The following is a 26,436-nucleotide window of genomic DNA, read 5'->3' as shown; positions in this document are numbered from 1 at the left end:
AACAGGGTCTATAAATACTCTTTTGAGCTCCAAGAAGACAATATCAATCTCCCTCCCACAGGCTCTAGCTCATTCCCCCTTGTCCTAAGCTCTTAAAGCATCTGCTGGAGTTCAGGTTTCTTTATCCCAGGGTCTTGGAGGACCGGGATCCAGGATTCTCAGAGACCCTGAACACATGGGACAAGGTGCTAAACAGGGCAGGTTCGGCTTCCACGCAGGTAGCTGGGACCTCCTCTGGCCACTTTACACTGTGCACTGAAGGTTCCCAGGGACTGATTTCCAGTAGTTAAACAGGACCCAGTGAGGCTGCACACTCTGTGTTAAGTTTTATGGTTTCAATGCGACAGTGTTCAGCATCTGCCTTCTCCGACCGGTAAATGCTGCTCCCCGGGGCCCTGTTCTGCCTGCAAGATAGAGCAGGCATCTTTCCCAAGGACTTTCTTCTCTAGCACTTTGGAGACGCATGGGCATTAACTTTTATGCTTCAAATCCAAAATAGACAATAAAATTAGGGAAGCAGGTTAGTGTTAATCTACAGGGCCGTCTGTGGAGGTGATCTGAGTCCTTCAGAGTCCTTGGGGGGAATTTCTGAGGTTGTCCTGCCCTCCCTGAGCAGAACTTGAACATTCAGAGAGGGCTATGCTGGGAGGGAAGGCAAATGCCCAAAGCATGAAGAACTGACAGCTTCCCCTGGCAGGGCAAGCTTAGGTATAGAAACCAGAGGGGGACTCCTAGTAGGAGGGTCTAGGGGAACAGGGTGGCACATGCTCAGTCCACCCACTGGGGGCAGCCCAAACCAGCAATGTCTGCAAACGATTTGGAGGGTGGCCGGACCACGGGTGGGTCAGCGGTGCCCAGGGGTGCACAGAGTACATCACCCATGTGGCACCCTCTCTCACTCTGGGTGACAAGTGGGGGGCAGCGGCCATTTGTCAGATGTCTACTGTGTGCTGTGACCTCACACGAGCTGTCGCCCTCACTGCAGCCCAGCGGGGAGGGTAGAGGGACACCACCTCTGCAGGAAGAAACTGAGGTAGCGGTGGGGGGCAAGATCTCCTGCAAGTCCACGGCCTGTCAGTGGCAGACGCAGGTTTTGAGGCAGGTGGTGGGTGTGTACCAAAGCCCTTGCTCTCCCAGGACACTGTACCTACTCTTCAGGGCATGCCCTGGGACCTGGGCATCCCAGGGGGAGGGCTGCCTAGCATGGCCAGGTTGGAAGGAGGGAGCAGAGGAATGGGAGAGGCCCCCCACCATCCCGCTCCTCACCCCCCTGCAGGCTGGGTGAACCTCTGCATGTCACTCCCCACCAATCACCCAGTTCTGCTGCGTGCTCTGGGGCCAAATGCCTGACCCTGTGCCAGCTGCTGGGATGGGTGTAATTAGGTGGAAAAGGCTCTAAAGAGCCCATGCCAGCCAATCACAACCTTGCAATTAAAAAGAGCTACGTGGAAGTGAAGTGTGAAGGCGTCCTGTGACTTCTGCTGGGCGTGCCTACGACGGGAGCCGGTCAGCTGGAAAACTGCTGGCCTGCAGCTCCTTCCAGCATGCACTTGTGTAAATACCACGGGCTGACCTCAGGAACACCCTGGGTTCTAGGTCGTGTGCTTCTGAGCTGGGGTAACTCCCTCTCCCAAAGCAGAAAGCACTTTCGGGGGGATGGCTTTCTCCCACACCACCCCTCTGGGTACCAGCTCTCAACACGGCCCAGTTTGTTTTTGTATCTCCTAATTCCCGGGGGGAAGCAGAAGAAAGACAGAGTCCATTCATACCCAGAGGGCGTCTGGGACTTTGACATGAAGAGCCAGAATCATGGCATGCTTAGGGTATCATGAGGATTCTTCCTTGCCACGTTAAGTTCATTATAATGAAAAAGCAATCACAGCAAAGGGTAGATGTGAGTGAGACCCTGATGCGGCAGACACAAAGGGATGAGGTGGGGGGCAGGTGGATCCAGGTAATTTGGTTGGAGGCTGACACTGTTGCTGAGCAGGCATTTTGCTCCTACCAGCCTCTGAGCTTAGAACGATGTGGACACTAACACCTGGACATATGTGGCACCTGAGCTACCTGTCTCCCAGATGCCGGAGGTGGGGGGACTGGAGAGGCAGCCCTGTGCTCGGCTCACATGCTGTGTGCTGCGGCTCTCTGCTTTGGAAGGAAGAACATTTTCTGGAAGGAGGCGGGGCCAAGCCTCAGAGACAGCACCCCCCCCAACCCCCCACCGGCCCCCGCCCTGGCTTCTTTGGTGGGAAATGAGCACTTACCTGGTAGTCTCAAGACACACCCTCAATTGGGAGTGAATGGCGGCGGGGAGGGGACAGTGTGGTATGAAGAACTGAGACCTAGCCCACAGGGATCCCGAGAAGGCTGCAGATGGTGGGGCTGGTGGTGGTCGGGGGGCTTTCCACAGTGAACTCTCGACTCCCCTCCCGCTCAGCCACCCATGCCATCAGTGTTTGAGCTGGCCAGGTGGAGTTTAAGCATGAAGCTTGTGAAGACCAGCCTCAGCACTAAACACGTTATGATTACCAAACCCCTTTACCCAGGTGCCCAGCTCGCGGCTGATGCTGGGTCAGGCACGCCCGTTGCTTCTCCCTCCCTCTTTCAGCCTCTGCTTGGGGTCCTGTGCTATCTCCAACCCCATTCCCCAGGATCACTGTCACTGCCCCTCCCTGCCCACCAAATCCACTCCACTATTAAAGTCACGCTTCAAACTGTCATTTTCTTTTTAATTTTTAATCAGTCTGTGTCAAGAAAAAACAGGATTTGATCAAGCTTCCAGCTCTCACCACTCTATCAGCATAGCAATTTTATGGATTAAAAAAAAAGAGTTTTGTTTGTATTTGTCTGAAACCCAGAGGAGAGAAAGAATCAGCTCCACAGATTAACATGTATTTGAAGAGACATTTCCGGACTCGGGAAATGTGTTTATCAATCATTTTTTAGGAACGACACCCAGTGGGCCTCGGGAGGGTGCGGTGGGCGTGCTGGATGGACTGATGGGTGAGGCAGCCAGGGGACCGCCGAAGCAGGAGGGCAGAGCCGTCCATCTTTGGAGACTGCGGGCTTTGCAGGACAAAATAAAAGGGATAAAATAATTCAACCTCATACTTTATCTGGAGGAGGACGAATGTGTTTCCAGATAGAATTTCTGTTTTGGAAAATTAAATGTGGCTGAGTTTGGGAGCGGGGGCAACAACTCTTAAAAGTTGAGGGGCTCACAACTGAGATAAACTGTCAAGTGGAAGCTTTTAAAAATGCTGAAACAAAACATTACCTTGGCTACTTCTCCACCATGAGATGTATTTGAACACACTCTGACCATGTGTAAAGTCACAAGGTTTAGCCAATGCCTTGGATCCATGTGCTAGACCATGAATACAAATACTGACGATATTTCACCAAAGGACAGCACGGAAGACAGGAACTCTGCCTTTTGGAGAAATTTCCAGAAAGCAGAGTCTGCCTGAGTCTTTCCTTTCCATTCTCGGTGGAACTGCCACGTCCCGCTTTAATCTTGCCTTGCGTAGGGTTGTGCAGCCAAGAAAGACTGTCCGAGGGACACTCGAGAACCTTCCTTTGGGAGCCTGCAGGGGGCGCTCTGCTGCTCTTCCAGCAGCTCAACACAGACTTCCCGCAGAGGCTGAGCCATCCGAATCTGGAGTCCAGAGACAGTTTGAAGCGGATTTTAGAAGCGATTTAGGTAATGTGACATGCTTTCAGAGGAGGCGGGTAGTACTCGTTAGTCGGTGGGAGGTGGAATTTGGTGGATATATGCGTGGAACCGTCTGTCCCATGTTCGGCAGCACAAGATGCCCTTAATACCTTCATCCAGGACTGCTCAGGGTTCCCCCTCATCCTTCTGTTCCTCACTGGTCTTGGCAAATTCTCAAGTCTCCTTTTAAAGTACTGCCGCTGCCGTTTATCAGCCTCGCTCTTGAGTCGGAGATGCACAATATGAATCACTGTCCCCATGTTGTTGATAGATTAGAAAACTTGCTCCATCCCCCCAAGCTCTGCCCTCCAGAGGCCTCACTCCAAGGTACACGGTTCCCATTCCCAAAGGGGTAGCAGAATCATCAGGACTTTTTCCAATTATGGATCTTCTTCCATTAGAGGGATCTCTGTAAAAAGAGATGGTTATTAAACTGCAAAGAAAGAGATGATTATCATACTAATACACTGAAAAATACTGTGAAGATCTGGAATTGTGAGCCTCAGTAAAATAGAGTTCCTACTTCCCTGGTAGCTCAGACGGTAAAGAATCTGACTGCAATGCAAGAGACCCAGGTTCGCTCCATGGGGTCGCAGAGAGCCGGTCACGACTGAGCAACTAACAGACACACAAATCAGTAAGAAGAAGATAATGCTAAGTTCCACGTATCAGTAAACAAGCAAATAAACCAACACCTCTGTATATCATTAGCTGGAAAATCTCATATCCAGATCATAAAAATTAAACTGTTAGGCTTCAACCATGTGTCCTAATGGTAAAGGTTACAAGTTCAAGTACAGAGTTCTCTATGGGGAACCAGGAGACCCCTGCGTCTACATAGTTAATGCGACTTACTGCCAATATAAGCTGGAATGAGTGCTTTCATGTGTAAAGTGGTACTGGCACTCCCTCCCCTGGGAAACGAGCCCTGTTTAATCTGATGCATTTTTATTATTTTACCATGATCTGCAATCTGCTTTTCCTTGCAGTAGCAAGGAAGTAGTAGTACCTTCCTTCTACTTCACACCTGGTAAACTTAGCCTGTATGTACCCAGAACTTCTCCGGGGTGGGCCCTCGTGCCCGGATGTAGGTCTTCCCTTTTAGCATGCATGTGTTACCTTGATCCTGAGCACCACTTTCAGAAGTCCTGCCTAATTAAGGGAGAGAGAGAAGAAAAGCATCCTGGATTACACGGATGCTATGAAAATCAAGTTCTGCCCACCTAGCCTTTCTACTCTGGATGGCTTGGCGCTCTTTTGTGCCTCCTGAAATTTCAGTTAATGAGCTGATCACTTATGAGGTGATGATCCTTCCTTCCAATACCCAGCCTTGCCCACGGCCTCTATGTACAGCATGCAATTTCAGCTGAGAGAGAGGGAAGCTCTGATTTGACTCTGAGCTGGGAGCAGGGTGGGGGGGTGGGCTGCGCCAGGATGGCTTGGACCTTGGGGCCGATGCTTACCATCTGCAATGTCGATGCCTGGGCTGGTGGATGCCACCTCCCCCACCGTGCTGGGAGCTGTGTCAGGGTTGTCGGAAGTGGGGCGGGTGCCCCCTTGGCACGTGGGAGGTGAATATAGACTCTGGAGCAGCTCCGAAGAGCCTGAGACACTGTCGCAGGTCTCTGACTCCCCCGGGCCCGTGTCTGTGTCCCCTGAGCCAGGGTATGCTGGGGGGCTCTGGTCATCCACGGGTAAGGGGCAGCCCTGGCCCACAGAGGCCAGGTACCCGGGGCCTAAGGCACGGAAGCCGCCGCTCACAGCCTCGTCATAGGACGGGAGCATGACGGGCACACCATCCACCACCACGAAGTCGGGGTCGCTGCTGGAACTCCTGGGAGGTCCCCTGTGGAGAGCAAAGCAGTGCCAAGGTGACAGGTCACCCCGGGAATGAGGCCACAGTGCCCACCCACTGCAGCTGGGGTCCTCAGGGCAGCGGAGCTGGTGGTGCAGGACATGCAGCCGCCCTGCTGGGTCCCCTCCGGCAGATGGTGCGTCCACCAGGGCCACGCTCCAGACGGGACAAGCTTTTCTTCTCCTTACTGGCCCCTGCCCTCCGCCTCCCTCTTGCCCTTTCCTGCCCCTCTGGGCTCCATCGTCTCCTCGTGCTATAAACTCGTGGACAGGGGACTGTGTGGCCCATTCCAACCAAGCATCCCAAGGTGCCCTGCAGTGTCCCCTGCTGGAAATGGAATAGCATCATTAAGAGCTTGGGAAAGGTGGACCTTAGGTGCCCCTGTCAGTTACCGCTGCACTTAGGAAGCTTCCTGTTTGTTTTCTGCTGCGGTCTAAAACTCGCTCGTTTTCAGTCAAGAGAGAGAAGCAACAACAGGGAAAAAAAAAAAAGGAACTCTTTCCAGGTTTGTGGGCTCATGGTCACCTGAACCTAAGCTTCACCATGCTGCCCAGAGTGGGGGTTTCCCTTACCCTGCCATGCACTCGGCTCTGGCCTTGCCCTTGGTCTCCGGTCCCCTGCACCTTCCAGATCTCAGGTCTGAGGCCAAAGTCTCAGCTCAGCTGACCTCTCTCTGCTCCTGGGCCCTAGAGGAACTGGGGAGGCTAGTAAGCGGCCAGTGGGACTTGGTTCCTTATCTTCTCTGCTGGGAACTGGTGCTGAGGGATGTGGCCAGAAGGTAAACGATCAGAAGGAAGGACAAGTCAGCTGGGTGGGCAGGCCACGAACTCCTGCATGCCGGCCTCCGCAGGAGCTCCGAGTCTGAGGACGAAGAGGGCTGGATGCTGGTGTGTGGGGCAGAGGAAAGCGTCAGGCCATCTCTCTCTCTGACATTTGAGGCCACTGGCGTTTTGGAGCATCTTGCTTAGAGATGCTGGTAGGGTCCCCTTGTTCCACCACCCTTAAGGCCACACAGAGACCGGGGGAGATTACAAAGCCCATACCCTACTCCCAAAGAGGGGGGCTGGGAGGCAAGAGTCTGCTTCAAATCGGGGTTCTCTCCCCTTCCATGGCCCTTATGAGTGGATCCTGGATCCGCCAAGCTCCCCTTCTCCCCAGCCTGCACAGTCTCACGCTGGCCTCCTGTCTCACTTGGGCCTGCCTACCTTTTCAGTCCCTTTCAGAAAGCTGCAAGCTGCCCAGGTCAGGGTGACCCCAAGGGTGCCTCTGTTCTCCGTTCTCCCCACAACAACAGCTCTCACCAGGGCACCCATGAGCTGTCAGCTTCTCCCTCACTGATCCCAGCCCCACAGACTATCATCAGCATCTCTTCATAGTCTATGGCTCTGGAACCAGGAGAAAAACAAGCAAAAACCCCTTCCTGGACCTGCCTGAGAATCTTATGATAAATTTGCATAGCTGAGATCAGTTTCCACACAGCTAGAGAGTAACCTATGGAGGAAATAGTCAAGGAATTGGAAAAAAAAAAAAAAGTATAGTGAGTGTTAGGGATCATTTAAAAAAACATCTTAATTTTAGTCTGTATCCTGGAAACTCGGTTCCCAAACCTATGTAGAAAAATAGCTCTATAGGCCACATTCAAATACTCCATGTACTATAAATCACAGTATATAGCTTGGCTTTCTCCTTGTAACCCCCAGGCCTTCTTTAGATAGTCTAATTGCTCAATGATAGAACACTGTCTCTTAACTCATAAATAATGTGAGGACGGAGAGTGCAGGTGACGGGTTCGAGAGGAAGGACGGTTCTGGCATTTCAGCAGGGGCTAGGCTGTGGCCCCAGGATGGTGCTCACACACTCTGTGTCCAGCGAGGATGCAGGGGCCCCTACCCCCACCCCCCACCTAGCACAGCTCCAAGGCTGGAAGAGTGGGGTGCCTTCAGGTTATGGGGCCCCTGCAGCCAAGTCGGGGGGGCACTGCTCTGTGGGATGAGGCCGTTCTAGGGGTGCGAGGTTGAGGGGAAAGGTGGGATGCTGTCTCTAGCAGCCCTGCCTGCTTCTCTCCCCCACATCTGGCTGGGAGTGTGAGCGTGGGTTTTCCTGGAGGGCTGAGTGGGAAGTTGTTAGTCCTGGAAGCCGTCTTTGCTGGAAGAGTGGTACACATGCCCCCAGAGGCCAGCCTGTCCCTGTGGGCAGAAACACATGCCCTTGGCTGAAGCCTGAGGTCCCTGTGTAAGAAGACTCTGATGTGGGCACAGGAATCCACGGGGATATGTGATGCCTTTGTGAATCAGGGAGCCCTGGCTAACATCCTGTGATGTTCGGTGGCCCGCCTTCCTCCTCCTTATGTTCACAAGCTCATCCGGGTGCTTCCTAAACGACTTCTCCTTTCAGGAACGGTGATCCACCAACAGCAGTGCTGGGTGGCTCTTGGTTTTGCAGAGCACTGGCATGCTTGCTTCGGGACGAGTGGCTGGCACCAGAGGGGAAGGGCCACAGCCGCCTCAGGCACTGAGAGGACCAGACCCTCCTCTGAGGGACTTCGATAGACTCCTCTCGGTGATGACGAGAGTGAGGATGAAGACACTTAGCCCAGCTCACTGGTGCAGCCGAGGAGGATAGAGACCCACCCCACCCCTACTCCACGCCTGCCCACAGGTCCCACTCAGAAAGCTCAGATCCTACCTGGAGGCAGAAGCGCATCAGCCCTGCCCTGGCCCCTAAACAGGGCCTTTCTCCTTCCTGAGACTTGCTGAGATTTTGCACACCGGTTTGGAAGCTCTGTTGGCTCACGCACCTTGGAGCTCGTCCCTAATTAGTTCTGCATATTTCTTATCCTGCTTCGAGGCCTGGAGGCTCTAAGGTGCATAACTCAAGAGCCACAGGCACACAGTGGGCAATGGGAGTGCCCCTGGGGGCGGGGAGGTGTGGGGCGTGCATCTCTGACTCTACTCCCCTTCTCTGCACCCTGTACAAGGCCTGCCCTGTGAATGTCTAGCCAGGGAAGGAGGGAGACAGGGGTTCATGGTAGGGGGGATAAGGGAAGGGGGGGAGGCGGAAAGAGGGAAATGAGTCTGTCTCCACCTTGCACAGACCCCAAAACCTCACAGGAAGGCACGTTGGCTTCTTCCCCTTACTCCCCTCAGACGCTGGGCTCTGCACCCCTCGAGGCTGACCATCCTTTCTCTCTGCTGCTCCAGGCGGCTGCACTGCATCCAGCCTGGGTGGCTGTGGGCTGCCCAGGGCCGCGGCACTGACCTGGGGGGAAAGTGGGCCTTGAACTTGGTCTGGAACATCCTGGCCAGGATGACGAGCAGCAGTGCCAGCAGCACGCTGGTTGCCGTGAACGCCACGATCTTCCACGTGGTCAGGAGGGTCTCGTGGGTGCTGGGCCACGTTTGTTCTGCCGGGAGAGAGAACACAGCGGCTGTGAGGCTGCCGGGCTGTGCTGGGCACTGGGGTGCCCATGCACTGATGGCTGGGTGGGCCCCCTCTCCTGCATGGGTTCACGTGAGCATTGGTGGGCCTCCACGTGTGCTGTGTGAGCAAATGCTTCCCCCACGTGCCACATCCAGGGGGAAGGTGTGCAGCCTTCACCCCAGCTTGGGGCAGGCGGCCGTGGCTACTCCTAGAAAACACCGGGGTGAGCAGGCAGGACCGAGGCAGGCAGGAAACAGTGGTGCGCTGGTGCCCAGGTCTTCACCATGGGGTCCCTACCCTGATGCTCTGAGGCCAGTGGTGAGGATGGTTTGCTAGTCATTTGTTATCAAGTAGGAAGCACTGAATATTCACTAGAAGGACTGATGCTGAAGCTGAAGCTCCAATATTTTGGTCATCTGATGCGAATAGACGACTCACTGGAAAAGTCCCTGATGCTGGGAAAGATGGAGGGCAGAAGGAGAAGAGGGCGTCAGAGTATGAGATGGTTGCACGGCATCACCGATGCAATGGACATGAACTTGGGCAAACTCCGGGAGATGGTGAGGGACAGGGAGGCCTGGCACGCTGCAGTCCATGGAGTCACAAAGAGTTGGACACAACTGGGTGACTGAACAACAACAGGAAGCACTGAAGCTTGCAAAAGGCTTATGTTTTTGAAAGTGAGAGCAGGTCTTGCCCATAATTATATCATCTGCGTTCTGATATGCATCCTTGAGCATAAGAGAAAGGCACAGTCTTACGTTGCTTGGGTCACACCCTGGGCTTGTGTCCTTGTCAGGGGAAGGGGACAAGGCTGGGAGAAGACAGAGTCCACAGTGGCCGGGTCCTTGCATGGGTGCTGGGGTCTAGGGACCCCGTTCAGAGGGTCAGCATGTTAACCTGGGCACGGGTGGGTTAATGCTCCCGACCGGGGTCGTGAAGCATCAGCCACATGGAGCCACGAAGATGAACTTCTACATCCTGTTCCTAAGCCTGTGTGTGGGCGAGGAGGGCCGGGGCCCAGGACATGCCACTGGCTGCTGCGTGTCGTCTGGACCTGGCCCAGGGACGCACTCCACGTGCTCACCTGACTTGACGCAGTAGACCTGGTAGGATGGAAACCACTCCCCGTACTGGCAGGTGATGTACTTGTAGTCACTGGTGAGGCTGTAGCCGGGGTCGCAGTAGAACTCCACCACGGTTCCGTGGTTGTAGCGCTCACAAGGTCGCGGGTGGCAGATGAAATCGCCGTGACTCACCATTGGAGGTAGCGGACAGACTTGGGCAGTTGGGGAGAATAAGAGTTTCAGAACCACATGCTTATCCTGTCCGGACCCTCAAAACAGAGATCTAGCTTGGAGAACACCTCACTTGGAGATGCGCTTATACACGAATCATCATTCTAGTGATGCTGAGCTGTCTGCAAGATCGTCCCGACTCCCGTCCCTTCACGTGGTCAGACAGAAGCCTGTGACAAGATTCTGAGCACGTGCGGCTGTCATATGGCATTGTAAGTTACATCGTAAAATAGATGTTCATCTTCCATGGCAAAGAGTATGCCTACCTAATAGATAGCATTAAGCTCCTCTATTAATAACGCATGCTATTATGTGCCAGACAACCTAGTAAATAAAATTAAGATATTTATGGGCAAAATCATCACCGAGACTGAGCTTGTTTCTGCAGCTATGGGAGTAATCTGGGACTATCCAAATCCCTGGGTGTCCCTGACCTGATCCTCAAATGTCCCCCTGGAATTGGGACAATGCCACACAGGTGGCTCTGTGCAGGCCCAGGCCACAGCCTCCCCATCACAGACCCCCTGACTAGTGGGGGTGAGGCCTGGGACCTGGGCTTGGTTCTGCCACCAACGTGCCACGTGACCTCACAAAGGTCACTTAACCCAACTGAAGCCTTGTTTTCCTCCTCTGTAAAATGGAAGCTTATTCTGCCCTTGATAATTTTTTCTGACCCTCATATTCTCACGATTTTTAGGAGGAGAAAAAGTTGCTTTGTTTCCTCTCTTGAACCTGTCAACTACCAATTGCCATTTGCCAAGGGCATTTGCCAGTGACTGAACAACAAGATGGGCATTTGCCATCTGCCGCTGTGGAGACTGAACCCCGTGCTGCTTCAGCTGCTGACCTTCAATGCCCCCGAGGGAGTTCAGGGTGGAGTGAGGCCCTCTGTGCTCCAGGGAATCTCATGGGACAGGTCTTTAGAGAGTTGGATATTTGCAGGAACTGATTTCATGATCTCGATTTTTGCATCTCTTCATATCTAGAAAGGGCTTCCCTGGTGGCTCAGATGGTAAAGGATCTGCCTGCAATGCAGGAGACCTGGGTTCGATCTCTGGGTCAGGAAGATCCCTTGGAGAAGAAAATGGCAACCCATCCCAGGATTCTTGTCTGGGAAATTCCATGGACAGAGGAGCCTGGCGGGCTACAGTCCATGGGGTCACAAAGAGTCATACGTGACTCAGCAAGTGACACTACCAGGGACCCTCTCATTTCTAGAAAAGGTCTAGATTCCTTCGTGGTGACATCAGCTCCTTGTGACCAGCAGAAAACCTTTTGTAAAGTAAGCGCTTGACTGCATTGAACTCTTCCCTTCACCAAAATCTTATATACTGACCTTCCCCCACTGCCTCTTTGGAGCAGTCTCTCAGAGCTATCTCCCGGGCTGCAGTCCTTATTTTGCTCCAAATAAAACTTTACTCAAAATCCTCATATTGTGTACTTTTTTAGCTGACAAATCCAAACTCTGGGATGCAAGATAAGAACAGTTCTATCTCTGGATCCAGAAAGATGGTTTCTGTGGAGTTGGTGCTTTTTCACCTCTTCCCACAAAGAGCTCCCCTTCCTCAACAAGGGGAGCTGCCATGGCCCTTAAACACACCTCAAGAAACAATCACAGCCCAGACCATTAAGGCCAGCTACAAACCCACACCTGTGGAAACCGCTATGAGCTTTTGACCAAACAGGGGAGAGTTAACTTCTGAGCCTCTTCCCAGGCGCACGCAAGCCCCAGCCAGAGGAGACGCACAGGCTGGCCTCAGCTCACCCCATGCAGTCGTGTCTGCAGGGAGCTGCCCGCTCCACTCGGGCTGCTAGAAGGCATGTCTGGAGCTCTCTTCTAGCAGCAACCCAGGCCCCCTGGAGACGGTCAGCTAGATGGGCCCACCTGATGGGGATGTTCCATGGTTTGGGGCCTGGAGGCTCTTAACAGACACTATCTCTCATTCTGCAAAGGATGCTGCAAGGCAGTTCCTGCTGGCTTTTTCCAGAGTTGGGGAGACAGAAACTCAGAGAGGTCAAGTCCTCCAGGAGTGGCTAGAGGAACAGGAAGGAGCTTGGGCTGAGTTCTGGCTCAACTCCTCACCAGCCTAGTGACCCCAAACAAGTCACTTCTTCCCTCTGAGCTTCAGTGGTCTCATCTGTGAAATGGGAGCGTCTGAGGGTTGGGAAAGGCTGGCCAGGCCTCCTTTCAGAGCTGACATGACGTAAAGTGGGCAGCCAGGGACAACCAGGACCCAGGGATCTACAGAGAAGGGCCATAATGAGGCAACTGCCTCTGCGGATGATGGGAAAACCAACGTGGGCAATGAGGCTCCTGAGATGAGCAGAAGCCGGAAGTCACTGCCGCCAGTGAGCAGGCGGGATGACAGTGCCCAGTGGCTGAGCTCCTGTGGAAGTTGGAGCTGTGAAGGTGTATCTGGTGGGACCTGGAGGCTGAGGAAGCTCAGACACTGTCAGAGATACGCACCCCTGCCCCCCCAACCCTGCCGGGGCAGAGAGGGTCAGCGGGAAACGCCCCAGCCTCTCCCCCGCCTACACTCCTTCTGGACAAAGCCAGTGGGGAGGCAGCTGACCAGCAGGTGGTAGGGGAAGGTCCAAGACAGTGTCTGAGGCCCACAGGCCCAGGGCATGCTCCATGAATGGTAGCTGGCAAGTGACTACACCTCAGGTCCCATGGGCGGACACTGGCAGAGTGGGGACCGGGGCTCTGGCTTTCCAGGGCATTCTCTGGCTTTCCAGGGCATTCCCATCCTGGCAGATGCATGCCCTCCATAGAGCTGCCCAGGGCCGTGGAGTCCCATCATCTGATGCATTTCCAGTTCCACAAGTTAGAGCTTCTGCCAAATCCACTATCTCCAGGGTGTTCCACGTGCCTCTCCAGGAGGTGATCAAGGCAGCAGGAGAGGAAAGGGAAGGGAAGGACGAGGACAAGCGAGAGAAAGACCAGCATTGTAAGCTGGCCCGGGATGCCAGCTGGGATTCGTAGCAAAGACCTCTCCTTCTGCAATGACTCTTCCATGAAGAACACAGTGAGGGGAGAGTGTCCACATGTATCCAGCCCAGGGAGGGGCCACCAGGCTCTCAGAGCCACCTTCCTGGGCTAGGGGATGCCTTGGCTGCCAGAGTTAAGGGGAGGTCTGATGTTCCCTGTGTGGTCAGGGAGGTCAGCCTGACAGAGATATCTGCCTGACAGAGATGTCAGCCTGACAGAGATGTCAGCCTGACAGAGATGTCTGCCTCTTCAGCAGCCTCCAGGGCAGCCAGGTTCCCGTGGCCCCCAGGCGTCCCCCTCCTCTGCACCTCCCACTGGTGCCCTCCAGTGCTGCAGAGGCTCACGGGGAGGCTGGACCTCTGCTGGGAGAGGAGGCCCTTTCCACGGTTAAGGGTATACAGCGCAGTAGGGCTTTCCTGCTAGGAGCCTTCCAGACAATCCTCAAGGGTCCCCCTTGGATGAGAAAATCACCAGAACATTTTCAAGGTCCTGAAAACGTCACAAAAGGTCAGAAGAGGCCCTATAAATATATGCAAGTGTGTTCTGTTGACTAAAAATTGTCGCTCTCCGCTTGATTTTTCAAGAATGACGGCACCAGCCACTGCAGTCACGGATCTTCCACACCTGAAGGGAATTCAGGGTGGACATCAGGAATGAGGCACTCTGTGCTCCAGGACACACTGGCAGAACAGCCTTCAGATAGTTAGAAATTTTCAGATTTTATGAGCCCAATGTCTTGCATCTTCTCACATCAAGAAAAGCATCACAATCATTAATGGGGGCATCTGCTCCTGGTGACTGGCAGCAACCTTCTGCTGAGACGTGTGCTTGCCTGCACGCATTCCTTGTCACCAAAGTCGCATATGTACTGACCGCCCCTCTCCTCTTCAGAACAGTTCCTTGGAGCTATCTGAGAGTCCATTTCCCAGGCTACAGTCCTCATTTGGCCCCAAATCAAACTGAACTCACAGCTCTCAGGTTGTGCTTTTTTTTTTTGGTCAACAGTTTTCAGCAGCATCTTCCCTCACTTGGAGGATAAAGAGCTGTTCAAATCATCACCTGGACACTGAGCTAGGTAGTCCCTGATGCGCTGAGGAAGGCCTGGGCTGACTGGGTCCTGTATTCAAAAAAGGAGGGGGGTGGTACAGCATGTGCATTCGGGCATGGAGGGTCCCAAATTCATGTTCAAATCCCAGCTCTGCACTGCCAAGTCAGGGGGGTTAGGCAGTTTGCTTAACTTCTTAGGGCTTTAGCTTCCCCACCCATGTAGTGAAGGAAACAATTCCTAACTCCTAGGGTTGTTGTGAGGATTAGAAAGTGCATGGAACGTACGTAACACAAGAGTCCAGACCACAACAGGCACTTAACAAATAACAGCGCTCAGTGTCACTGGTGTCCAAACTTGCTGGGTGCCCAGGCCACCCTCCTGAGCCAGGCACTACCAGGCCCTGTACAGTCAGGATATCTGGATTGCAGCAGGTGGGCTCCAAACATTCCTGGAGGGAACTGGGAAGCATCTCACCAGCAGGTTTTCCCAGAGGCCAAATAAAAACCATCCAGGGTAGAGGCTTTGACTCCGAGAATGTCATAATCGGTTGCTAATAGAGATGCATTTGCCCCCTAAGTAGAAACATTTATCTTCATACTTTGCAGTGTTTCTAGCAATTGCATCTGGCTGGCCATCAACTTTGCTGAAAAGGAACCCCCTATGCATCCTGGTATGCAAGAAGGTGGGGAGTGTTCTTTTAACTTGGAAGTTAATTATAAACTTGGGAAGCTTATTTTAAAATAACAGTTTGGGGTTATCTTGAGCTCAGGGAACTCCTCCTCTCATCACAGGCTCTCACCATGGGGTTAAGGGCTTCCCTGGTGGCTCAATGGTAAAGAATCCACCTGTCAATAAAGGAGATGAAGGAGATGCAGGTTCAATCCCTGGGTCAGGAAGATCCCCTGGAGAAGGAAATGGCAACCCACTCCAGTATTCTTGCCTGGAGCATCCCATGGACAGAAGAGCCTGGCAGGATACAGTCAATGGGGTCACAAAGAGTCAGACACGACTTAGCAACTAAACAACAATGCCATGGGGTAAAAGTGAGTTCTGCTACCCTTCTCCTCTCTTACTGTCCCTGAGAGGCAGACAGGAAGTTAGCACAGAAACAGCGCAGTAGTGCCTAGAATTTCTGGTTGATCAAAGGGCAACTGCCCTTCCTTAGCACTCGCTTAGGCTCAGTTGGAGGCTCAGGCTTAGCAGTTGCTAGTTCTAGGCAAAATAATAACCCGCGAAAACCCGTGGGTGGTGTGAACAAAAATTCTCCAGCAATTCTATTTTTTTCTAAATGTTTCTCACAACTTCAGAAATTATTAGCAACAGTTATGGGTTTTGTGAAACTTGAAGTCTGAACCTTGGGTGGCTGCAGGCGGAATGCAAGTGAATTGGCTGAGGCTCGGCTGGAAATGGACCATAATTACTGTCTACCTGGAGTCACCACTCTGCCCCTGGCATTATGATGAGGGCGATGGCTCCTTCCTGATCAGCAGGAAAATTCCTACCTACCCACATGGCTGCAGAGTACAGTTACCACCATAGCTAGTCTCTCATGGGCTGGACTGAGGGGCGGAAGCTGGGGTGCAGGGCCCTGGGAACCTCAGTCTGCCCTGGGATGGCCAGAGTTGGGGCTGGAAATGCCAGGCACAGGCCTATGATTTCTCCTAAGTAAGCCCTCCTTTCCACCCAGCCTCCTCAGCACCCCTCCAGCAGCCTCCTCTCCCCTTTTCTAGGAGCACCCCCTCACCACCTACTGAGTGTCCTTCCTCACCCACTTCTGGCTATTTCCACCTATTCAGGTTTAATTCCAGCACAAACACCAGCTTCCTCACCAAGCCCTCCGGACCACCAGGCATGATCTCAGAATTCCCAGGCACTTTGAACATTTTCTATTCCTCCTACTTGCACAGATCCGTCAACTCTCTCAGAGCAGGGACTGTGTCTTGTAAACTGTCACTCTGACAGCATCCTGCACTATTTTTTAATAAACACCCGTTAATCAAGTGAATGAAAACTGCAGAGTCTTCATGACAAGCCAGAGGCCGCCTCCTCCCCCATCACTCTCCCACGGGCAAAGAGAGGCCATGTTCATGCCATTTCTGGTCCCTGTTCTTTAGCAGGGGAAAATGTTGAGATGCAATAATAAGTTAATCAAAGCTTCATGACAACAAAGCACAGCACAAAGATTGGTGTGCATGGTGGCTTCCCAGGTGGCTCAGATGGCAAAGAACCCATCGGCCAATGCAGGAGACATGAGAGACGTGGGTGTGATCCCTGGGTCAGGAAGATCCCCTGGAGAAGGAAATGGCAACCCACTCCAGTATTCTTGCCTGGAGAATTCCATGGCAGAGGAGCCTGGTGGGCTACAGTCCATGGGGTGGCAAAGAGTCAAACAAGACTGAGTGACTAACACTTTCACATCCAGATGTCTTAGTAAAAGGTGACAGGGCTTTGCCAGTCCTGACTCTAAGAAATACACTGATAGATGTATGGCCGAGTCCCTTCGCTATTCACCTGGAACTATCACAACATTGTTAATACAAAATATTTTTGCTGTTAAAAAAAAGAAAAGAAAAGAAATACACTGAAATAAAGAGGTCAAGGTTCCTAACACGTTTGGGACAAGGCTGTTTGTCTCCTCCCACGATGCACCTAACAGGTGTGCAGATGTGGGGCAATAGGGTATCTGGTGAAATGCACGTTTAACTCGAACATCCTTTAATGCATTTGGACAGCATTTAGAGCAGAGTTGTGGGGTGCTAGTGAGGAAAGGTAAATGTGGGGGTGGGGAGAGAATTAAACCCAACGTTAGAGTAAAATTCAGCAGCTGCCAATCTGAGGCATGGCCAATGAAGCATGAGGCAGGGGTAGGGGGATGAGAGAGAAGATGCTCAGAACTTCCTCCTGAAACATGGGTATGAACGAAACTCAGGAAGATTCTATTCCTCGGCTGGAAAAATCTCTGCAGGCTCTTCAAAGAGCTACGGAAGTTTTACAGACCTGGCCCAGTGACAGCCATGGGCAGTGGCCTCCATGGACGGGCATCAGTGGGTCCAGGGTGCCCGGCTGCTCTGTGCTGGACCAAAGCTCACACACCCAGACTCAGAAGGACTGCCCCCCTGGAAACCCACTCTTCAGTCTTCCCGAGAGAAGACAGCCCACCCACCATCTCCCCTTTACAGAAGCAGCCTTTACAGGGTCAGGAAAAATCAGATTCCTTCCTTAATATTACACAGCATCTCAGCAAACCCGGAAGAAGCCAGGGTTGAGCCCCACAGAGCCTCTCCGTGGGGCTGCGGTGGCACCTGGGGCAGGCAGTGCTTCCTTGAGGGATGGGCGATCTCATGAACCACAGGGGTTTAACTCTCTGGCTGCCCCGGAGATACAAGCAGCACCTCCAGGGCACTGGAACAACCCCAAATGCTCCCACACATTGCTGAGGCCCCTAGCATCACTCTTAGAGTCTTCTCCTGCCCCTCACCTTCAGCTCTGGCCCCAGAAAGAGCCCTTTCCACCTAGCTGGCAGGATGCCTGGTGGTAGGGAGTGGGAAGAAGGAAGGGAAGGGCTGCCTTCTCCTACCCAAGTCACCACTTCCATCTCTCCACCTCTGATGGTTCCTATAGGGGACTCTTGGCCTCTTCTGGCGAGTGTGGCTGACCACAGGACATGAGGGTGGAGGGGTTGGAGGGCTCCACGGTCAGGCAGCAAATGCCACCTTGTGTACGGTGGGCCCACACCATGCACCCACCAGTGTGTGGCTGGAACATTTCCATTTGCTTACACGCAAATCAACCCCAAACACCTTCTCTCCTGTCCTTCCATCCATTCGGGTCCCTACACCCACTGTCTGAACTAGGGAAAGGTTAACTAAGCCTATTGCCTGAAGGGAAATGAAGCTGGAAAGAAAGGCTGATACATGTCTAAGTGCAAAAAAAAAAAAAAAAGATTCCTCAACCACCTCTGTTTTGCATTATCAGCACTGGAGCCTGGGCATAGACATAGGAAGCGATTTTACTCGGACAGGCTGTATTTCAGACCCTCTGAAGGAAAAGCTTCTTCATGTTCTTGTTCTAGTATCCTGATTATATTCTTTCGCTCCTTTCTTTAATTTTTAAAAATATTTATTTATTTGGCTGCGTTGGGTCTTAGTTGCAGCACATGGATCTTTCGTTGCAATGCACAGATTCTCTAGTTGGGGTGCTCGGGCTCAGTAGCTGAGACGTGTGGGTTTAGCTGCTCTGCAGCCTGCAAGATCCAAGTTCCCCAGCCAGGGATTGAACCCATGTCCCCTGCACTGCAAGGTGGATTCTTAACCACTGGACCACCAGGGAAGCCCCTTGCTCATTTCTTAATTCACTTACTTACATATTTTTTGGACCACCACTGAAACTAGATAATGCATTGATTCTGTCCTCCTGGGGCCTAGGAGAGACAGAGGATAAGTAAGTAAACAAATGAATATTGATGTGGCTGGAGGAGGCCTGGCCTCTGTCTGTTGGAAAAGACATCAACCCCACATTAAGTCTCACACACAGGAGGTGGCGTGGGCAACCTACCCCCAAGGGTCTAGAAGGCGCCTAGGACCAAAGGAAGCTGGATGTTCTTTTACACACAAGAAGATCCCAAATGTAAGCTGGTCCTGGCAGGGGATTAGAGAACCGGGGGTACAAAAGCTTAAAAAAACGCCAGGCCACCTTGCTCCCTTTAGGGATGGAGAAGGGCCAGAGGACAGTGGCTGTGTGCACCCCACAATGAAGAAACTGAGGATCCCCCAGAAATCAGAGAAGCTGAAGGCAAGGACCCTGATCTGGGACAGGTGGTCAAGGACGTGCGGGGAGGAACGTCCTGGGCAGAGGGTGTGACACACGAGGGGGCAAACTGGAGGCTTGAAGAGAGGAGGGGACAGTGGCCGTGAGTGACAGGATAGGGGAGGGGCTGCACAGAAAGGGTGAAGAGGGAGCCAGGGCAGTGTGGGGGCGGCCCCCTGGGCCCCGTGGCAGGAAGCGGAGATTTTATCCTAAGTGTCAGGGACACTGGCAAGAGCCGGCATAGACCTGTCTTCACCAGGAAGCGCCAGCTGCTCTGCGGAAGCCAGGGAGCAGGGATGGAGGTGAGGAGGCTGTCAGGTAGCTGCTGCCAAGACCGGGTGACAGAGGACGGTGGCCTCCTGGACCTGGATGTGGCAGGGACACAGTGAGAAGGAGAGTGATGGAATCTATTGTAGAACCCTCTGTTTCTACAACAGGACCTGCTGAGAGATGGAGTTTGGGGCCAAGGGAAAAACCCAGGATGACCCCAGATTTCTGCCATCAGCACCTGGTAAGATGGTGATACTGTCCACCACGTCAGGTTTTTGTTTGTTTGTTTTGTGGGAAGTGAGAGGTAGTGAGAGTCTGGCTTTGCACTGGCTACATCTGAGCTGCCAGTGAGACACTCATCTGGGTGTCTATCAGGCAGCAGGAGAAAGTGCCCGCGGTCAGTAAAGAACTCAGGCATCGGGGAGTTCCCTGGTAGCTGGGTGGTTAGGCCTCAGGGCTTTCACTGCCACGGCCTGGGTTCAATCCCCGGTCAGGAAACTGGGATCTCACAAGATACCTGGCAAGGCCAAAAAAAAAAAAAAAAAACCCCAAAAAACCAAATTCAGGAGTGATGAGCTTAGAGATAAGACTCAAATCCACGAGACTGGGTGAACTCACCCAGAAAGAGAAGGTGGAGAGAAAAGAGGAGGGGTCCCCATCGAAAGACTGAGAAATCAGTTGAGGGTAAAAGAGACTGACTGGCTAAGCAGACTGGGATGGACCACCAAAACTAAGACGCATGCATGCATGCTCATTTGCTTCAGTCATGTCCGACTCTTTGAGATCCCATGGACTGTAGCCCCACCAGGCTCCTCTGTCCATGGGATTCTCCAGGCCAGAATACTGGAGCCGGTTGCCATTTCCTCATCCAGGGGATCTTCCTGATCCAGAGACAGAACCTGTGTCTCCTGCAATGCAGGCCGATTCTTTACCACTGAGTCACTTGAAACTAAGATAGGAAAACTTCTGAGCAGGAGGAGTAGTTTCCAGCAAGCTGAGAAAGATGGAGACAGGATAGGGACCCTGGATTTGGCCACATGGAAGTCCCTGGTGGCCTTGAGGTAAGTGATTTCAGTAGAGTGGTGAGCGGCCAGAGGAAGAGGGGCAGTGGGAGCTGAGGAGGGGTGCGGTGGGAATGACAGAGCTATAGAGAGTCCAATGGGAGACTGGGTGCACAGGAGCAGCCAATAGGATGGCTGGAGGGCGGGGCAGGAACCCCGCCCACCCCCGTAGGAGCTGTGGACCTTGCTTTTGTGGCTTCTGGGGGAGCAGACCAACGCGGAGGACCAGGCTGGCGATGCAGGGTTGGAGGGGGAACGCAAGGGCATCGTGAAGGTGAAAGGACCTCTGGTCCCGTGTCCATCAATGGACAGACTGGCCTTTGACAGGAGGGGGAGGAAACCAGAGCTGCACGCAGGGACAAGTGGATCAAAGCCAGGGTGGTGGAGACGTGGGGAACTTGTGGTCTGAAGGCTCTCACTCTCTGAAGGCAGTGTGAGGTGAGGCACTACCTGGGGAGGGGAGGACTTAGAGCTGAGAATTATACATCCCTTATCACAGTCCGTCACCCATTTATATATTTCATTATGTGCAGAAGAGGAAAATGAGGTTTAAAAATAGTCTGTGTGTCTCGTGAACATTCACAGAAATTATTTTGGTGGGGGGTGGGAAACAGAAGAATGTAGAACATGACAAGTGCTAATTATTTGTTTTAATCCTTCTGAGCCATGAGCCCAGGTATTTGGATTGCCTGTTTCCATTCTTAGTCTTCCAAAGCTCTGTGCGCTACCCAGCCCTGGCTGGTCCTCACGTAGGGAGGAGCCAGCCCGTCAGTGTGTGCGCCCAGATCCACCCCACAGGGCTGGTGCTGGTGGCTGCCAGCTGCTCCCACAATACCATTCCCCTCTTCTTCCTGGGCACAGAGCTGTCTGCCCAGCATCCTTTCTTTCTCTGTGTTCTCATCAATGGAATATGAGCAGAAGTGATAAATCCTCCTCTAGGTCTGATCCACGGAACTCTGCCAAGCTTCTGGCTCTAGAATGAGACAACCCCCCAAAGGGTCTTTAGCAACTGCACCTCAAAAACAGCAGAGGCTCCATTGGCTCCTGAATGACTGCATGCAAAGGAGGCACTGGCTCACCCTCACACACTAATTTCGCATGTGAAAATACGCTTCTATTTTGTTCGAGCCAATATTCTCTTTTGGGAACCTTGTTCTAGGAATGAGTCTACCATCCATACAGTATGGAACTCACTTTCCTGCAGTTCACTGCTAAAAAGACGGGCACCCACCCTCCCTGCCATGTTAGCACTACATCTGAAGAGCCTCTTGGTGATTTCAGTCAGTGGTCCTTCAACCCTGCACATCAGCTCTAACTGGTCTGGGGTGGGTCCTCAGAGTGGCCAGGTCTTCAAAGTTCCCCAGGTGCTTCTCCTGGGTGGTCAGAGTTGAAAGCTGGGGAGATGAATTTTCCTCTGTTCTCGCCTTCTGGGATGGAAGGCTTACAACATGCAGTAGAGCCAGAGAATTAAATTGCCACGGCATCTGGCTGGAGTCTTTACTTCCATGAGACCCTTGTTTTCCAACTGCCATCCATGGACCATCAGCTTTGGGATCAGCCAGGAGCTTATTAGAAAATGCATAATTTAAAGCCAAACCCCAGGCCTCCTGAATCAGAAATTTCATTTTAGAAAGATTCCCACGTGATTCACACACACAGTCCAGTCTGAGAAGCGCTGCCCAGACCTCGAGGAAGCTTTGTAGCTGAGCTCAGCGGTGATGAGGAGAGAGAAGTCGCTCTTAATATAGAATCTGGCCCTCAGCTGGCCTGGCAGAGCATGGGGAGGTGGTGCGCCGGCTGGCGATTCTGTGTCTCAAGTCCAAAGGCATCACCATCTCAAGACCAGCAGCATGATGTTGCAGCAGCTCTAGAGAACTAAGAGAGCAGGCATTGCTCTATCCACGGACGGAACCAGGCAAACCTCTGCCTTCAGGACTGCTGCTGGCTTCCAATAATCAAAACTGCCACTGTACCGGCTGGTTCCAAGTCTGGCAGTAATGATTCCAGGAAGCTGGTGGGCACTCTCCATGCCAAAATCATAGCTGTTTCCAAGGCTACGTCCAAAACCTTGCTTTCAGCTCAGGGAAAATCAATAAACATTATACTGCATGTAACATTTTCCACTTTCGTTTTGTTGTAACAACACAAAAGGCCAATAAATGTGTCCACTCAAGGAAGCAAGTGAGGAGGCTGGACCTTTGCTTATTTCCAGATCGGATAGAACATGGTGTTGACTTGCTCAGAGACATGCATACAGATGAAATTTAAGATCAGTATTATTCAGCAGCCCCAAAGGAGGGGTTCTGGTCTGCTTTTCATCTCAGAGTCACCACATTAGGGTGTCCCTGAAGAAAGACACAAAGCGTCTGATGAGGACCGGGAAACTTCAATGCCAAAACCAAAAAATACGGTTTCACATAAGAACCCCGAAGTGTGCCTGGTTTTGGAGACATACTGAAACCGTGCAGGAGCGCACAGGTGAGGGAGCAGGTATAAAACCATGATTTGCTCTGACAGCTTTGGGCAGTGGAGGGAGGCTGGCGTCAGCATCTAAAGCTAAGATGTGGGCTGTGCAAAGCGGAGTTAAAGTTTGGAAAAGCCTTGGAGCCTCTAGAGATAGAAGAAAGGTGATGGGAGGAACCCTGATGGACACAGAGCACTCCTGTTTCACACATGGGCATCAGCAAGAAGCTATAGACAGGCCCTGATGAGAATGAGCTCAGGACAGGGCTTAGGGAGAGTCCAAGAATGCAGGCCAACTGGGGTTTGGGAAGCTTTACAGATGGCCCTTTAAACTTGATATAGCTATTATTTTCCCAGTAGTCATGTACAGATGTAAGACTTGGACCAGAAAGAAGGCTGAGCACCAAAGAATTGATACTTCTGAACTGTGGTGTTGGAGAAGACTCTTGAGAGTCCCTTGGACTGCAAGGAGATCAAACCACTCAATCCTAAAAGAAATCAACCCTGAATATTCATTGGAAGGACTGATGCTGAAGCTGAAGCTCCAATACTTTGGCCACCCAATGCCAAGAGCCAATTCATTGGAAAAGACCCTGATGCTGGGAAAGATTGAAGGCAGGAGGAGAAGGGGACAGCAGAGGATGGATGGCATCACTGACTCGCTGGACAAGAGTTTGAGCCAGCTCGGGGAGATAGTGAAGGACAGGGAAGCCATGGGGTTGCAAAGAGTCAGACACGACGTAGCGAATGAACAACAGCAATAAGAGGCAGAAGGAAGACACAAGGGGCATCTATTTCTTCTCAAGTCAAGGCAAGGTGTGGGTTGAGTTGTGTTGCCCCAAAAGTTTTGTTGAAGTCCTAATCCCAGGTACATATAAATATAACTTAATTTGGAAATTGGGTGTATAGCAGATGTAATCAAGTTAAGATGAGGTCATGTTACAGTAGGTGGGACCTTAAGACAATATGATAGGCATCCTTATGATAGGAGAAGAGACACACAGAAGGAAGATATATGAAGACAACCTCATAGGGGGAGCACACGTGATGACAGAGGCAGAGATGGGAATGGTGTTGCTATAAGCCAAGGGATGGCAAGGCCACCTCTAGAAGGAAGAATTCTACCTCGAGTCTCCAAAGGACCATGGTCCTGTCAGCACTAGGGATTTTGGACTTCTAGCCCCCAGAACCATGAGGAAGACACGTAAGTCCCCAGCCTTTGCTATGTTGTGGGAGCTAGTACAGCATGCTTCTATCCTTGGCCTGGGAGGAAGTGGCCAAGCCCTTGGGCCAGGTCCACAGGGAAAGGACCAGGGACAACAGGAGGGTTTGCTGGCTAATGTCAGAATGTCTCACAGAAATAATTAGACACCAAGGAGCCTGGCGGGTGGCAGTCCGTAGGGTCGCACAGAGTCGGACACAACTGAAGTGACTCAGCACACACACAAAGGGTCCTATTATATGTGAGTTTAGTCATGGTTGTCTATAGAATTCTTGACTTCCCAGCGTCTGATAAATTTACTTTTCTTTTCAATTCAAAAACTTTTCCCTCGCAATAAGATATTTATGGCAGGAAAATACAGATTGATGTCGGCACAGTTGTTTGCCTGTGATCTCCTGAGCTAAGGACTAGTTTTAAAATCTGAAATCCAGTATAATTGGCTTCGTTCTAAAATTCCAGCTGTTTCTGCCTTCAGCTGTTTCCACCTCCTTAATGCCTGTACCTATTATATCCCTTCCCATGAGTGGAGCAGACGGTGGTAGAAAATGCATTAGGTTCTCACCTATCGAAGAAGAAACTGGCCAGAATATGAGAAAATCCTAGACTTTTCTGCAGGACCCCCAGGGAGGAAGAAGAGAGATCTGATGATCAGATCTCCACTAAGGGCTTTAACTTTAGGGAAAACTGGACACAGTTTAGAGTCGGGCACCATCTTTTCCCCTGGTAGCTCGGTGGTGAAGAATCCACCTGCCAATGCATGAGATGTGGGTTTGATCCCTGGGTCTGGAAGATCCCTTGGAGAAGGAAATGGCACGCCCCTCCAGTCTTCTTGCTTAGGAAATCCCATGGACAGAGGAGCCTGGTGGTTTTCAGTCCATAGGGCTGCAAAGAGTCAGACACGACTTAGCAACAAAGCAACAACAACCATCTTTTTGTAAAAACAAACTCCCAAACAACCAAAAACCCTCCTGTACAAAACCACCAGTACAGAAGGAGAAAATGATTGCCAACACAGGTATTATGTTACAGGTTCTACGCGCCACACCCCCCCAAAAAAAGAAGAATGACCTAAGACACTAAGAGATGTAAAGGTATGACTATTCTACCTGCCAGTCATCCCAAGTGTCTACTCACTTTAGGGAGAAGAGTGAAATTTGATAGTCACTTGTGAAGAAAAGGGGGGCTGGGGGCAGACACTGGGGAGGAATGACCCCCAAATCACCCTGCCAAATACTTCCCAGTGACTCTTCGGTCTGCAAAAGGCAGGGAGTGACTGAAGGGATTTATTACCTTCTGTGTTGCACCTGATTGCAAGAGGTTTTATTACCATGAAATACAAGTCATCTAAGTTTCCAGAGAGGAAAGAAGGAAATAAATCCTGTCTGGAGCAGGGACAGAGAAGATATTCTCGAGTTTAAGGACAAACACCAAGATTTTCCCATTTGTATCGGCCCATCTATTTTCTGAGTGTGATGAAGTCACCCTCCTGCCACGAGCGAGCAGCTCAAACCACTCGCTGCAGCTTTGTCGTTGCTTAGCTGTGTGGTCCTTTCACTGACCTGACATTTAAACATCACAAAATAAAGAACTCTGCTTGCACGCCTGTGAGCTTTCCAAAAATATGAGGAGACTATAAGGCAAAGCAGAAATACATTTTAGTGAGAACCATGAACTCAGTGACTGAAAGAGACTTGTCCCCACACCCTTGCCCCCTAGAATGCATCCTAGCCTGCAAAACAGGGGTGAAAGATCTCAGATATCCCAGCCATGCGAAGGTGGGGAATTCAGACCAGTTCAGAACCGTGAGCCCGGGAGAAGCCTGTGTGTAGGATTCTTGTTTTATATGAGTGGCTTCCCCTACAGAAAATTTGCAGCATCCTTACTGACACAGTCTGACAAAGGGCTTCGATAGAGCCACAGCATAAGCGGGCTTCCGATGATCCAACCCCACCCCTGTGCCTTGCACCCAGGACACATTTCCATAAAGACTGGAATGATGGTGCCTGGCATCAGATCCACTGCTTCCCCTGGGGCCTGCACCTGCCCCAGGACAGGCTTTCTGCCTGGGTGAGAGCTGAGGGGTGGGGGCCTTGGAGAAGATAGACCAGAGCCCCTCTGCTGGGACCCCAGCTCTGAACGTGAGAGTGTGGTGGGGGAGGGGTAGCCGAGTCCTCCATTGATGATCTCGTCTTTCCTTGATTTGGTGGGAGACACCAATCCAGAACTCTTGCCCCCTTTGCTCCTCTTTGGTAGGAAGAGGAGAATCACTTCTCTTCTTTGACATCA

The 26,436-nt window shown here is 51.9% G+C and overlaps 1 protein-coding gene across 5 annotated transcripts in view; it reads right to left on the bottom strand.

Annotated features, from left to right (window-relative positions):
• Positions 1 to 2,717: 2,717 nt before the first annotated feature.
• The window catches only part of SUSD4 (sushi domain containing 4), a 133,064-nt gene continuing 109,345 nt past the window's right edge, over positions 2,718 to 26,436 (bottom strand). For 2 of the 5 annotated variants that reach the window (XM_044943150.1, XM_006057247.3), the window contains exons 6-9: positions 10,078 to 10,275; positions 8,829 to 8,973; positions 5,179 to 5,561; positions 3,948 to 4,124 (exon numbers count right to left, since the gene is read on the bottom strand). In XM_044943150.1, the coding sequence (XP_044799085.1) occupies positions 4,096 to 4,124; positions 5,179 to 5,561; positions 8,829 to 8,973; positions 10,078 to 10,275 (755 nt within the window). In that variant the 3' untranslated portion in view covers positions 3,948 to 4,095. Of the gene's footprint in view, positions 4,125 to 5,178; positions 5,562 to 6,142; positions 6,455 to 8,828; positions 8,974 to 10,077; positions 10,276 to 26,436 lie in introns of those variants that run through there. The other 3 variants (XM_006057249.3, XR_003109502.2, XM_044943151.1) reach the window with 3 other exon arrangements.

Source organism: Bubalus bubalis, chromosome 5 (genome assembly GCF_019923935.1).
Source record: "Bubalus bubalis isolate 160015118507 breed Murrah chromosome 5, NDDB_SH_1, whole genome shotgun sequence".
Lineage (NCBI taxonomy): Eukaryota > Metazoa > Chordata > Mammalia > Artiodactyla > Bovidae > Bubalus > Bubalus bubalis.
Note: the sequence above shows the minus strand (reverse complement) of the source record. Positions and strands in the feature narration are given on the sequence as shown.